General features: G+C 46.1%; 1 protein-coding gene across 2 annotated transcripts in view; it reads left to right on the top strand.

Annotated features, from left to right (window-relative positions):
- Nucleotides 1-10,296, top strand: part of LOC128341629 (major histocompatibility complex class I-related gene protein-like) — a 56,819-nt gene extending 46,523 nt beyond the window's left edge. For both annotated transcript variants that reach the window (XM_053287993.1, XM_053287994.1), the window contains exons 6-9: nucleotides 3,818-4,078; nucleotides 5,607-5,882; nucleotides 8,112-8,396; nucleotides 9,890-10,296. In XM_053287993.1, coding sequence (XP_053143968.1) covers nucleotides 3,818-4,078; nucleotides 5,607-5,882; nucleotides 8,112-8,396; nucleotides 9,890-9,993 — 926 coding nt within the window. In that variant the 3' untranslated portion in view covers nucleotides 9,994-10,296. The remainder of the gene's footprint in view (nucleotides 1-3,817; nucleotides 4,079-5,606; nucleotides 5,883-8,111; nucleotides 8,397-9,889) is intronic.
- Nucleotides 10,297-13,570: the final 3,274 nt, after the last annotated feature.

Here is a 13,570-nt window from a genome sequence, read left to right as displayed (position 1 = left end):
CCTCCTTCTTATCAGTCCCCTCATTTTTGAGAAGTTTCCTCTTCTGAAGTCCAACGCATCTGTGTTGGATGTTCTTGACAATTCTCCACTCGCATATATGCTGAATTGGATCACACTATGGCAGGCCTGCACAACATGCGGCCCGGGGGCCGGATGCGGCCCGCAAGGCCTTTTTTCCTGGCCCCTGGGGCTATTTCCTCTTCCTCCCCCTGCTTCTTAAAAAACACCCCCCCAAAAAAATTCCAGCCGCTGCACAGCCGAGGAGATGGCTGCGGGGGTGCGGGTGTTCTTCCTTACCCTCCCCCATGGCAGCAGTGGCACACAGCGGCAGAAACCAGAGCGACACTCGGGTCTGCCATTTGGCCTGGTGTTGCTTCCCAACTGCAAGGCGCGCCTGCGCAGTTAAGTCTCTTAAGTCTCTCTCTCTCTCTCTCTCTCTCTCTCTCTCTCTCTCTCTCTCTCTCTCTCTGCCACCAAGACTGCTCCATTCCCTCTCTCTCTCTCTCTCTCTCTCTCCCACACACACACACACCAAGACTGCTCCATTCTCTCTCTCTCTCTCTCCCACACACACACACCAAGACTGCTCCATTCTCTCTCTCTCTCTCCCACCAAAACTGCTCCATTCTCTCTCTCTCTCTCTCTCTCTCTCTCTCTCTCTCTCTCTCAGGCCAAGCCTCCTGCTGCATCCTTTCCATCTTTCTTTCCCCTTCTCCCTTCTTTTCCAAAATTATGAGAAGAGGTTCTCTCTTTCCCCCCCCTTAAAAGTGTTCCATGTTTTGTGTGATGATTTGGAAGAGGTGGAAAGGAAGAACAATGCAATTTATTATGTTTTTTGTACAGATTGTATAATATTTATATTATTAGAATGAATTTTAATTCAACTTATTTCATATTAATTTAAATCAATCTTGGCCTGCCAGAACATCAAAAGTTAAATATCGATTAAATTCATTTTTAATTCATTTTTAATTCATTTCACTTTAATTCAGTTGATTGGTTGATATTAAGTGTTACTCTAATAATCAGCACCCTAGGAATTGACCTCGGCCCCCATGAACCAAGTCACGGTTGGTTTCGGCCCGCCAGGTCATTTGAGTTGTGCAGGCCTGCACTATGGTCACTGCTACCCAATGGTTCTGCAACTCTAACATCTTGCACTAGGTCTTTGGCACCACACAGGATTAAATCCAAAGTCGCCATCTCTCTGGTTGGTTCCGCGACTACTGTAACTATTCTAAGGCACAGTCATTTAGCACATCTAGAAATTTGGAGTCTCTGTCATTACCGTAATGTGAATTTACCCAGTCTATGTGTGGGTAGTTGAAGTCACCCATCATTACTGCCCTGCCTCTGACGCCTCTCTTATTTGTTGCTCCAACTCCAGGTCACTCTCAGCACTTTGATCCGGAGGGTGATACCACGTCCCTAGTAACACATTTCCTTTCAGTCCTCATAATGTTACCCATAATGATTCTGTGGAGGACTGTGGTCCACCTAGTTTTTCTAGCTTATTGGAATCTGTCTCTTCTTTGATATACAGTGCCACTCCTCCCCTCCCTGTCCCTTCTATAGAGTTTATATCCAGGAATAATTGTGTCCCACTAGTTCTCACCATTCCACCAGGTTTCTGTTACACTCACTATATCTATGTTTTTATTAGTAACCAAGTACTCCAGCTCACCCCGGAGGCTTCTGGCATTGATATACAGACACCAATATGCCGGGTCCCTCACCTGGTGCTGGCTTGTGCTATCCCCCTTACCATCATTTGACCTATTTGGCAAGCTGTCCTGGGTTTTCTTCTGCTCAATTCCTGGAGAGCTGGTCTTGTGGTAGCAAGCATGACTTGTCCCTTTAGCTAAGCAGGTTCCACCTTGGTTGCATATGAAAGGAAGACTAGTGTGAGTACTGTAAGATATCCGTAGGGGATGGAGCTGCTCTGAGGAGAGCAGAAGGTTCCAAGTTCCCTCCCTGACTTCTCCAAGATAGGGCTGAGAGAGATTCCTGTCTGCAACCTTGGAGAAGCTACTGCCAGTCTGCGAAGACAAAACTGAGCTAGATAGGCCAATAGTCTGACTCAGTATGTGGCAGCTTCCTATGTTCCCATGTTCCTATGGCTGTCCCCTTCTGGTTTATCCAAAACATATTCACCCTACAGCTTCTCCCACCAATCTCCCCCTAAACTCCTTCGTTATCTGTTTGCAAACTCCTAGGAGCAAAGTTCCTGTGGTCCGAACCTTGTATTCAACACCAGGAGTCAAACTGTCTCAGCTCAGGAATGTGGGGCCTCACCTGGAATGAATGAACCCCCCCACTCAGGCTTCTCCTCTGGCAAAGACACAAACACTGCCAGCCAGCCAGAAATCCAACCCTAGGAGATTCCCAGCCCTAGCAGACCTAGCTTCTCCTTCCCCTCTTGTTTTCTTGGTGATTTAGAAAACAAGAGGGGAAGGAGAAGCTATCCTATCTAGTCCTATCTAGTCCACCATCCAAGATGGCGATTGGCTAGCAGCTACCTAACAAGGCTCCTTACAGAATTCCATCCAAGGGCACCTCTCCCTCACTCCATCATGCCATCAAAAGGGAAACAACAAAGCAGGGACAATAAAGGAAGCCCTGAGACTGAAAATGGTGCCCAAACTCAATCTGGAAGAAGGAGGAGGAGGAAACCGCTTAAATATGGTCTCTTCCTTTCACCAACGAAGCAAAGGGAAACAGTGAGTACCATCCCATCCCACATACTAAGAACAGATTTATAGCCCTGTCCACCGATAAACCAGAAAGCCCACCACCACCACCCCAACAAGTACTGCACAGGGGAGCTGCAGATGAATCCAAATACCCCAGATCCAGCAAAATGACTGGACCACAGACATTCCCAGAAACGGAGAACAGGGGACCCTCAGTCTTCCATGTCTGACACTCATCTCCTCCGGGAACCCCTCACCCAATATCTTGGAGACACATGTCTCTTGACAGCCCAGACTTTAATTTTGTTAACATCCAAATTGAATAAAATTTTGACTAAGTTGGATTAACTTAGGCTTGACTTGGAACAATTTACACAGGGGCAATGCCCACACACAGACTGTAGTCTCCATCCAGCTCCCCCCCAACTGTGTGGGCTCGAAAACTGCCACATCGATCGGATGCTGGCACCAGACAAAGTTCTCATAGAGTCCTGCAACCACATCAAGTCCTCACTGAGTTGCCTGGGCGAGACTCCCGACTTTGGGCAAATGGGAAATACATACTGACTCATTATCGGAGCTTTTAACGCTGCAATGTGACACCATAGAACTGAAAGATTTCCATTTCCTTCCTTCTAGAACTGGTTACAAAAGACTCTTTCTCACTTTTAGCACAGCTGCTATTCCCTCACACCTCTCAAGGCTGACTGATCATCTATGTTTTTATTGCCTTGCTGTCCGGCGTTGCTTTATGGACGTGGGGGTCATACCACTCTGCTCTATGATTGATTGACCATTGACTATGGCTTCTGGACTGCCTCAGAAGGTTGGGAGGGAGGCACTGCTTTGCAGTGGTTCCACTCCTACCTCTCCGGCAGATTCAAGATGGTGTCCCTTGGAGACTGTTGTTCTTCAAAATCTGAACTTCTGTATGGTGTCCCTCAGGGCTCCATACTGTCTCCAAATGCTTTTTAACATCTACATGAAACCTCTGGGAGAGATCATCAGGAGATCTGGTGCAAGGTGTTCTCAATATGCTGAGGACACCCAAATATCTTTTTCCATATCAGCTTCATCAGGAAATGGCTTAAATGCTTGTCTGCCTCTTCTCTCTTCCCTTGCAGGTGGCTCCTCCCATTCCATGCACCATTCTTACACGGCAGTGTGGGAGCCTGGCCAGGGACGGCCTCATTTTATGGCTGTACAGTACATGGATGACCAGCTCATGGTCCGCTATGACAACATTACCAAGAAGGCCATGCCTCAAGTCTCCTGGATGGGGAATGGCTCCTACTTGGCCAGGAGCACTATGGTTATGCAAACGGCTGAGCGGAGGCTGCGTGGGGACCTGGAGACTCTGAAGAAATTGTACAACCAGAGCAGAGGTGAGTAGGGGGTGGGGAAGTGTGTGGATTTCCAAAACTGAACCACCCTCCCCTCTCCAGGCTTGGAGGTGAAAGCAGTCCGAATTTCCTGTTTTGACTGGGAGCAGGCCTTTATTAAAGCCCCCCTTTTTCTTTGCAAGCAGAAGCTCCCCAGTTTGGTCCCTGATACCTGCTTGTAGGGTTGGGAACCCTAGAACAGACACAGTGGCAGCACCAGGGGGGAAAGCTGAGGAGGGGCACAGAAGATGCAAAGTGCCTTTATGGATGGGTGAGCTGTGCCCCCGCACTCATTCCCACTGTCCTCTTAAGAACAAGAACAGCCCTGCTGGATCAGGCCCAAAGCCTATCTCATCCAGCATCCTGTTTCACACAGTGGCCCACCAGATGCCTCTGGGAAGCCCACAGGCAAGAGCTGAAGGCACAGCCTCTCTCTTGCTACTTCCCAGAGACTGGGATTTTGCCTCTTGCTTCTGAGGCTGGAGGTAGCCTATAGCCCTCAGACTAGTAGCCATTGATAGGCCTGTCCTCCATGAATTTGTCTAAACCCCTCTTAAAGCCATCCAGCCTGTTGGCTGTCACCACATCTTGTGACAGAGAATTTCATAGGTTGATGATATGTTGTGGGACTCCCTTCATGATTCCCCACCCGCCCAACCTTTCCCACACCAGGGCTGTGTCAAGATTTAGAGAACCCCCAGCTACTACTGAGCTACCTAATGGCACAGCGGGGAAATGACTTGACCAGAAGTTGCCGGTTCAAATCCCCATTGGTATGTTTCCCAGACTATGGGAAACACCTCTATCGGGCAGCAGCGATATAGGAAGATGCTGAAAGGCATCATCTCATGCTGCGCAGAAGGAGGCAATGGTAAACCCCTCCTGTATTCTACCAAAGACAACCACAGGACTCTGTGGGCGCCAAGAGTTGGAATCAACTTAACGGCACACTTTTCCTTTACAGCTGCTACCACCATTCTACTACCGGGGGCAATTGCCCTATGATCACCTGTCTCCCCATGACAAGGGACGGAACGGTGCTACTGGGAGTTCTGATACTGCCAGTTGCACATGGGAAACTCCCCTGATTGCAAAGTCGCCCTTCCACCTTCATTAGGGACTATCCTATTTACTTCCTAATCTGATTGACATTGGATCAGGAAGCAATTAATTGCAATAAAGGTGGTTCAGTATCTAAGCCCTAAAAAGCTTGGCTGTAATACTTTGTTCCAGCCAGCACACAGTAATATATAATCATAGGAAGCTCTCTTCTACGGAGTCAGACGATTGGTCCATCTAGCTCAGTATTGTCCACACAGACTGGCAGTGGCTTCTCCAAGGTTACAGGGAGGAGTCTCTTTCAGCTCTATCTTGGAGATGCCAGGGAGAAAATCTGGGACCCAGATGCTCTTCCCAGAATGGCTCCATGAAAAACTGGAAGAGCACTCGGAGGAAAAGAAGTGGGGAGAAAGGGTATGGGCCCAACCCAGCACTGGTTCTTATGTTTCTGCCTTGTGTGTGTGTCCTTCAGGGTTTTACACATGGCAGCACATGTGTCGTTGTGAGCTGAGCAAGAAGGGTCAGATAAGAGCCTATTCCCAGTACAGTTACAATGGGAAGGACTTCCTCAACTTTGACAAGGAGATGCTCACCTGGACAGCAACTGATGCCACGGCCCAGATCTTCAAGAGGCAGTACGACGCAAATTTGGATTATTCCCATCGTGTGAAGGCTTACCTAGAGGTGATCTGCATTTCCAGGCTGCAAAAATTCTTGGAAGATGGAAAGGAGACTCTGCTGAGGAAAGGTGAGGGTGGGAAACGGAGGGGAAAGAGCTTGTGGAAGAGGTGAGGTGGCAACATCTCCACTCTTTCACCTGCTCTTGCATTAATTCTGGACTCAAGATCTGATGTGCATCTCATGCAGAATGAAAAGACAGAAAAAGAGCAAAATGTATTAGAAGGCTGCATTGTCGATACACACACACACCCCGCCCACACACACACACCCGGTGAGGCCTTCTTGTATTTAGGAGGAGATTTTTGACATGAGGCAACATAAAAAATGTGGTCCTCCACATTCAGTTCACGAGCCACCTGGGCTGGTTGGAACCATCCAAGGGGGGAAATCCTCATTGTGATTTTGGCAAAGGCTACATCCCCTGCTAACTGGGAAGAAAAGAGGCACTTTTTACCGTGGTGATTCTCTTTATTTAGCAGGGGGAGAGTAACTGGCCCTATCCACCCCCAGCACAGTACTTCCAGTGACTGTTGCTGGTGTGTGTCTTATGTTTCTTTTTAGAATGTGAGCCCTTTGGGGACAGGGAGCCATGTTATTTGTTTGTTATTTCTCTATGTAAACCGCCCTGAGCCATTTTTGTAAGGGCGGTATAGAAATCGAATGAAGAAGAAGAAGAAGAAGAAGAAGAAGAAGAAGAAGAAGAAGAAACAAACCAGTCAATAACACCTGTCTGACTGTGTAAACAAGAAATAATAATAATAAATGATAGATAGATAGAGATGCAGCTAGGTAATTATGGAGCCTGGACCTAATCTGGCTACATTTTTTTCATTTTTCATTTATTTATTATTTTTGGAAGTCCCATTGTTGCCTGAACAGCCAGCACAGAAATGAGAGAACTTCGAGAGCAACCCAACAGCTCGATGAAGCAGGGAACATGCTTCACCCCCTCAGCACAACTTCCCCAGCCCCTCCACACAGCTTCCTCCAGCCCTGCCCCCTCCTTGCTGCTGATTTGCTGTTTTTGCAGGCATTTCCTGCTCTGATTCATGGCAAACCAGCAGCACCTGCTACTGCCTCAGGGAGTGCCCAAACATCAGAAATGGATGGACTTTGGACCCAAAGTCCGGGCTTGTTGGTGCCACTGCCCCTAGATATGGAAATTACAATGCTTTCAGTATGCTATCACACTTTTATTGTCCCGACCAGCGGCTTTGTAGTGGTCAAATTTGCAATTGTGTTCCAAAAGCTTCTAAAAATTGAAAGAACACAAAAACTACTATCAGATTTTATTGATGTTGTCAGAGAAATGAAAATGAAAATTGTCAGGAGTGTTCCCCAGATTATTCCATGGAGAGAGAACAATTTGTTCAATGTTACCTTAAGCCTGACCCTAACCCTGATCTATTCCTCTGTGCAATAATGACTGCAATTTTACAGTCATTTGCCAGTAGGGACAAAGAAGGGGCAATGACATGGAGAAAGGTGTAAATGCAACAATGCTATCACCTATTGTCCATCTCTAGGGCATAGAAGTTGCAAAAACCACTATGGTATTCATCCCCTGAGATGGTACTGATGTTGGGTAAAAGTGACAATCTTAGGAATTTCAAGTCAAAATGGAATGAAAACAGGGCAAGATCATTATGCATAAGTGTTCCCACTTCCAAATTATACCAACAACAACTAGGAGTCTGCGACTAACACTTATGGAACCTTCTTTGGGATATCCAGTAAATATGAAATAAGAGTTTCTGCTGTATTTTAAGATCAAAAGAAACCAGATTCATCATTTTTAAATACTTTGATATCTCAGAGATGTTGCAGGGAGGTGTGAGATACTGGGGAGATCAGACGAGGTGTTCACAGGGAGTGGCAGGAGGTTTTTCACGCCCAGCTTTTAGTTCACATCTCCTCCGGAATTGAGGTGTGCATTCACATATCAGCCAGATTTACCCCAAAGTCCCTGTGAGCTATTGGAGAGCACTTCACTCACAATTCAGGTTTTTCATTGTGTGTATAGCCTGATCCAGGGTAAAAAATTCCACTTTTTGCATCAGTTTGTTGGGGGGCAACTTTGAACTTGCAGTGAAGCCCTGCAGCAAATTTGTGGTAAAGCCTACTGTCTGAAAATTCCCCAGGAGAGGAATGGCAGCAAGACGCTTCCAGAGCAACCCAAGAAGCAGCATTTAGTGATGGGACGCAACGGCACTGGATGTCCTGCAATTGCAATGAAGCATTTATCTTGCCAGCCAGTGGGAAAGTGTGCTTAACCATATTGATATTATCTTTACAGAACCCCCAACAGTGACACTGACACAGAAAACAGGTTACGGCGGACTAGAAGTCTTCACCTGCCAAGCCTACGGCTTCTACCCCAAGGAGATCGACATCAACTGGAAGAAGGATGGGGAGGTCTGGCTGCAGGACACGTTCCATGGAGGGGTTACTCCTAATTCAGATGGGACCTACCACACCTGGCTCAGCATTGAGACTGACCCCAGAGAGAAGGACCACTACCAGTGCCATGTGGAACATGATGGCTTGCCAGAGCCCCTGGTCTTGACCTATAGGGAACCTGGTAAGACATGGCTGATGAGAGTAGCAGATTCCTTTGGGGGTAGTAGATCCTGGAAAGTAAACTTGGGTAGGGTAGGTCTTGGAAGATGAAGGGAGGAAGGAGGATCGCAGAGACCCCTCAGTAGCATCCCTGGGTACAATGCTCAGTAGGACTGTATGCTTTCGGGTGCAGAGCAGGTGATGCATCCCTGTGCTGATGGATGGGGGGAGCATCCTCTGATAGCTGGTTCATCTGCAGTTGCCACCAGCTCGTCTGGTGTCTACTCAGGGATGGACCTTCTGAGGCTTTGGAACACACTTCCTGCTGAAATAAGAGTCTCCCCATCGCTTACAACTTTCAAAAGGGCAGTCCAGACGCATTTGTTCACCCAGGCTTTTAATTAAATACTGTTTTAATGGTGTTTTAATAGTTTTAACTTTTTAATTTTAATTGTTGAAATGTTTTAATCTTTTATTGGCTGTTTTTATTGTTTTGTAAACCGCCCAAAGAACTTGTGTTTTGGGCTGTATAGAAATGTAATAAACAAACAAACAAACAAACAAACAGATAGATAGCAGAGTGGGCCTGAATAGCATGGAGTAGATTTTGGGCAGGGGAGAAACAGAAGGAAACGATACAATGGGTAACCTGCAGCTCTATCTATCTATTTATTTATTTATTTAAAATATTTCTATACCACCCAAAACTTGCGTCTCTGGGTGGTTTACAACTAAAGTCATTTAAAACGTTAAATCAATTAACAATTAAAATCATTTAAAAGATTAAAAACATTTAAAACCCAGTATTAAACCTATTTAAAACTATAAATCTAATTAAAAGCCTGGGTGAATAAATGTGTCTTCAGTGCCTTTTTAAAAGTTGCTGGACAGGGAGCGTATTCCAAAGTCCAGGGGCAGCAATGGAGAAGGCCTGTTCCCGAGTAGCCATCAGACAAGTTGGCGGCAGCCACAGCAGCCGAACCTCTCCAGATGATCTTAGCAGGCGATGGAGCTCATGGTGAAGAAGACATTCTCTTAAATACCTGGGGCCTAAGCTGTTTAGGGCTTTAGACCCTGTTCAGCAGGGTCTGCTCCCGGGTAAGGGTGCATAAACTCCCGGCATAAATGTCTTTTTTCAAAGAGAGAGGCTTCTGAAGCACTTCAATAGGCCTGTGACACTGGAAGGACATTCCTTGAGGAGGCCATTCCATAATATTGGGGTCACCACAGGGAAGGTGGTGCTTATCCCCATTATCTTCACAACTGGAGTCTCTTCTTTTTCTGATCCTCTGTCTTTGAGAAGAAAGAGACACCGACACTCAAACTTCAGCTTTATAGAGACTTGTCACTTAGCTGTGGGCCCCTCAAGTGATGTCAAATGGTATCCCTTTGCCACCTCCTACTGGCAAATCTGTTGCAGCCCCCAATTCTCGGACATGCAGGCCTCCCCCAATGATGGGAAGATGGTTCTGAGTTTCCCTCCCATCATCATTTTCTTTCTTTCTCTGGTTTCAGCCTCCATGCCCATTATGAGGCACATTGTGGGAATCACCGTGGGAGTTGGTGTCATCCTGATTGGGGCTGCTGGGATCTTCATCTATATGAAGATGGCTATATGAAGAGGAAGAGGAAGAGGAAGAAGAAATGCTTTGAAGTGTGGAAATGCGTATTTCATCACCCTTATACTGTCTTATTCAAAGTTTTGGATTGGACCTGTCTCAGAAGGAGGTGATGCATTGAGTGGTTTTGATTTTTGAACAGCATACAAGGACGGAATGTGCCTAACAAGACTCAGCCACCTTTGTATAGCACTGAGGATAATTTTATTTATTTATGTATTTATTGTTGAATTTATATACCACCTTTCATTAAAACAATCCCAAGGCAGTGTTTTACATCAAAACATTTGCTGTTTTACTACATCTGTGGTTTAGTTTTTATGTGTGTTTTTTAAAAAATGTTTGAATGTTTTTTAAACTTTTAACTTTCAATTGTGCATTAAAGACGGTCATAAGAACATAAGAACAGCCCTGCTGGATCAGGCCCAAGGCCCATCTAGTCCAAGGCATGCCCTCTCTCCTGCTGTTACTCCCCTGCAACTGGTTCTCAGAGGCATCCTGCTTCTGAGTCTGGAGGTGGCCTATAGCCCTTTGACTAGTAGCCATTGATAGACCTCTCCTCCATGAAGTTATCCAAACCCCTCTTAAAGCCATCCAGGTTGTTGGCTGTCAACACATCTTGTAACAGAGAATTCCACAAGTAGATTATGTGTTGTGTGGGGAAAGTACCTCCGTTTGGTGGTCCTAAATTTCCCGGCAACCAATTTCATGGGATGACCCCTGGTTGTAGTGTTATGTGAGAGGGAGAAGAATTTCTCTCTATCCACTTTCTCTACACCATGCATGATCTTATCTATCATGTCTATCCGCAGTTGTCTTTTTTCTAAACTAAAAAGCCCCAGGTGTTGTAGCCTTGCCTCATAAAGAAGGTGCTCTGGGCACCTGATCATCTTGGTTGCCCTCTTCTGCACCTTTTCCAGTTCTACAATGACCTTTTTAAGATGTGGTGACCAGAATTGTATGCAGTACTCCAAGTGTGGTCGCACCATAGTTTTGTATAATGGCATTATAATATTAGCCGTTTTATTTTCAATCCCCTTCCTAATGATCCCTAGCATGGAATTGGCCCTTTTCACAGCTGCCGCACATTGAGTCAACACTTTCAACGAGCTGTCCACCACGACCCCAAGATCCCTCTCCTGGTCAGTCACCGACAGCTCAGATCTCATCAGCGTATGCTTGAAGTTGGGGTTTTTCGTCCCAATGGGCATCACTTTACACTTGCTGACACTGAACCTCATTTGCCACTTTGTCGCCTGCTCACCCAGTTTGGAGAGATCCTTTTGAAGCTCCTCCCAATCCGTTTTGGATTTCACTACCCGAAAGAGTGACATGTGAGATGGCCTCTGCACAAGCACAGAGTCCATCTGCATCACCATGCAAATTTGGATATCAGAGGCCTGTAGGAGCACTGCTGCTGCCCTGGGGATTGGCAGTGTGGCACTGGCAGCACCGTGGAGAACAGTACAGTGGCAGGTGGCGGGTGAGCTTGCCAGTGGGGGAAGGGAGGTGAGTGAGGCGGTTCCTTGGCAGGGCGAGGGGCCTCTTGATAGGTTCTTTGAACCCATCCATCTTATTGTAGCTCTGCCCCTGCCAGAACAGTTCTAGGCCTGAGCAAGCGTCTTAGTCAGGGCTCCCAGAAATAGACAATGCGGAGGGATGGCTTGCATCCTGGGAGCTGAAGGTTTACGGGTAAAGAAGACAGGCAGACAAAAGGTGGTGTGACCGTCTGAGACATTCGCTTTATGGGCAGAGAATGTGTTCCCTCAAGCGACTTCCTTTGTATTTGTCCTGCTGCCTAAGTGAGACATGGCAAGTTCACCTCGAAGAAGTAAGGAGAGTTTAGCACTGGGCTTCCAAAAGATCTCTGCTGGATTACTGTAGGAAACAAGACACTGGGCTAGAGGGCCCTTGAACATGACCCAGCAAGGCTCTTAGGTTCGTCCATTAGGACAGAAACTGGATTCCATACACAGTGACGCTGGCAAGCTGTGAGGTGGCTACCTGGCTGGAAGCAGCTGGCCTGTGGATGACTAAGCAAAAAGAAAGGAAGGTTGCCTCCCAGGCTCATCGAGCACACCTGGCCAAGGTGGGGAATGGAGCCTGCTTACAAGCTTTGAATGGGCAGGGCAGTAAAGAAGATAACAAGTTGTTCTAGTAAGAACTAATCAGCCTACTTTCCTTTCACTGTCTCTACATCTGGACTAAATTTGGTGCAAATCGAGGCCCACAAGTTAGATCTCTTAAGCCTCAAATGTTCATGTGTCTGCCATCTTGGACTGGGGTGGATGCCATCATTACAAACTGTACTATTGAGGTGTCCCTGTATGTCACTCACTATAGCTGTTCCAAATTTAGTTCAGATTGGTTAGGCAGTGCTCAAATTAGTGCATCTGTGTCTCAAAAAGTTTATGCATCCACCATCTTGGATGGGGTGGATGACATCCTCACAAACTACACCATTCAGCTGAATCAAATTTGGTTCAAATCGGTTAGACTGTCCATAAGTTAGTGCACTTGTACCTCAAACGTTCACACGACTGCCATCCTGAACTGGGATGGATTACATCATCACAATCTTTGTCATTGAGTTGTCCCTACAGCTTAACAAATTTGCTTCAAATCAGTTAAGCAGTTCACAAGTTCACTTGCACCTCAGAAGTTTATGGTTCCATCATCTTGATTCAGGGTGGATATCATCATTACAAACTGCACCATTGAGGTGTCCCTGTGTGTCACTTGCTACAACTGTACCTAATTTGGTTCAAATCAGTTAGACAGTCCACATTAGCCCACTTGCACCTCAAAAATTCACATGTCCACCATCTTGGATTGAGGTAGATGACATCATCACCAACTATTATTTATTTATTTATTTATTCATTCATTCATTCAATTTCTATACTGCCCTATATACTATGCCAGTGAGGTGTCCCTACAGCTGCAGCAAATTTGTTTCAAACCAGTTAAGCAATTTGAAACAAATTAGCTCACATGTGCCTCAAAGGTTTGCATGTCTGCCATCTTGAATTGGGGTGGATAACATCATAACAAACTATGCCACCCCTATGTGTCACTCACTGCAACTGTACCCAATTTGGTTTAAATTGGTTAGACGGTTCACAAATTTGCCCACTTGCATCTCAGATGTTCACGTGGCTGCCATTTTGAATTGGAGTGGATGACATCATCACATACCATGCCATTAGGGCATCTGTTGTAAATCTGTTGGCACGGCTGACCCGACAGGATTTACGATCCCTTCAGCTCTATTTGTGTGAGTCAAAATAAAGTTCTGTAGCTAAAAGAAGCAGCTTAGCTGCATGAATGAAAAGCAAAAAATGGATCAAGATAAAATATTATAAACAAAAGAAAGTCCCTTGAAACTAAACTAGGTACCCCCCTCTACAATAACTGAGTAATAACTGAAATATCGGAGCAAGGAAGAACAGAACAAGGACAGCCTGGAACAGGGAAGATTGAGAAAGTACAAATAGGAGGACACTGTCTGTGAAAAAAGGCAAAGTTGCTGATATTGCTGACTTAGAAACCGCATTGGCTTGATATGGGGCTCGAG

This window comes from Hemicordylus capensis, chromosome 2 (assembly GCF_027244095.1).
Source record: "Hemicordylus capensis ecotype Gifberg chromosome 2, rHemCap1.1.pri, whole genome shotgun sequence".
Lineage (NCBI taxonomy): Eukaryota > Metazoa > Chordata > Lepidosauria > Squamata > Cordylidae > Hemicordylus > Hemicordylus capensis.
This window is presented reverse-complemented; position numbering and strand designations above follow the sequence as displayed.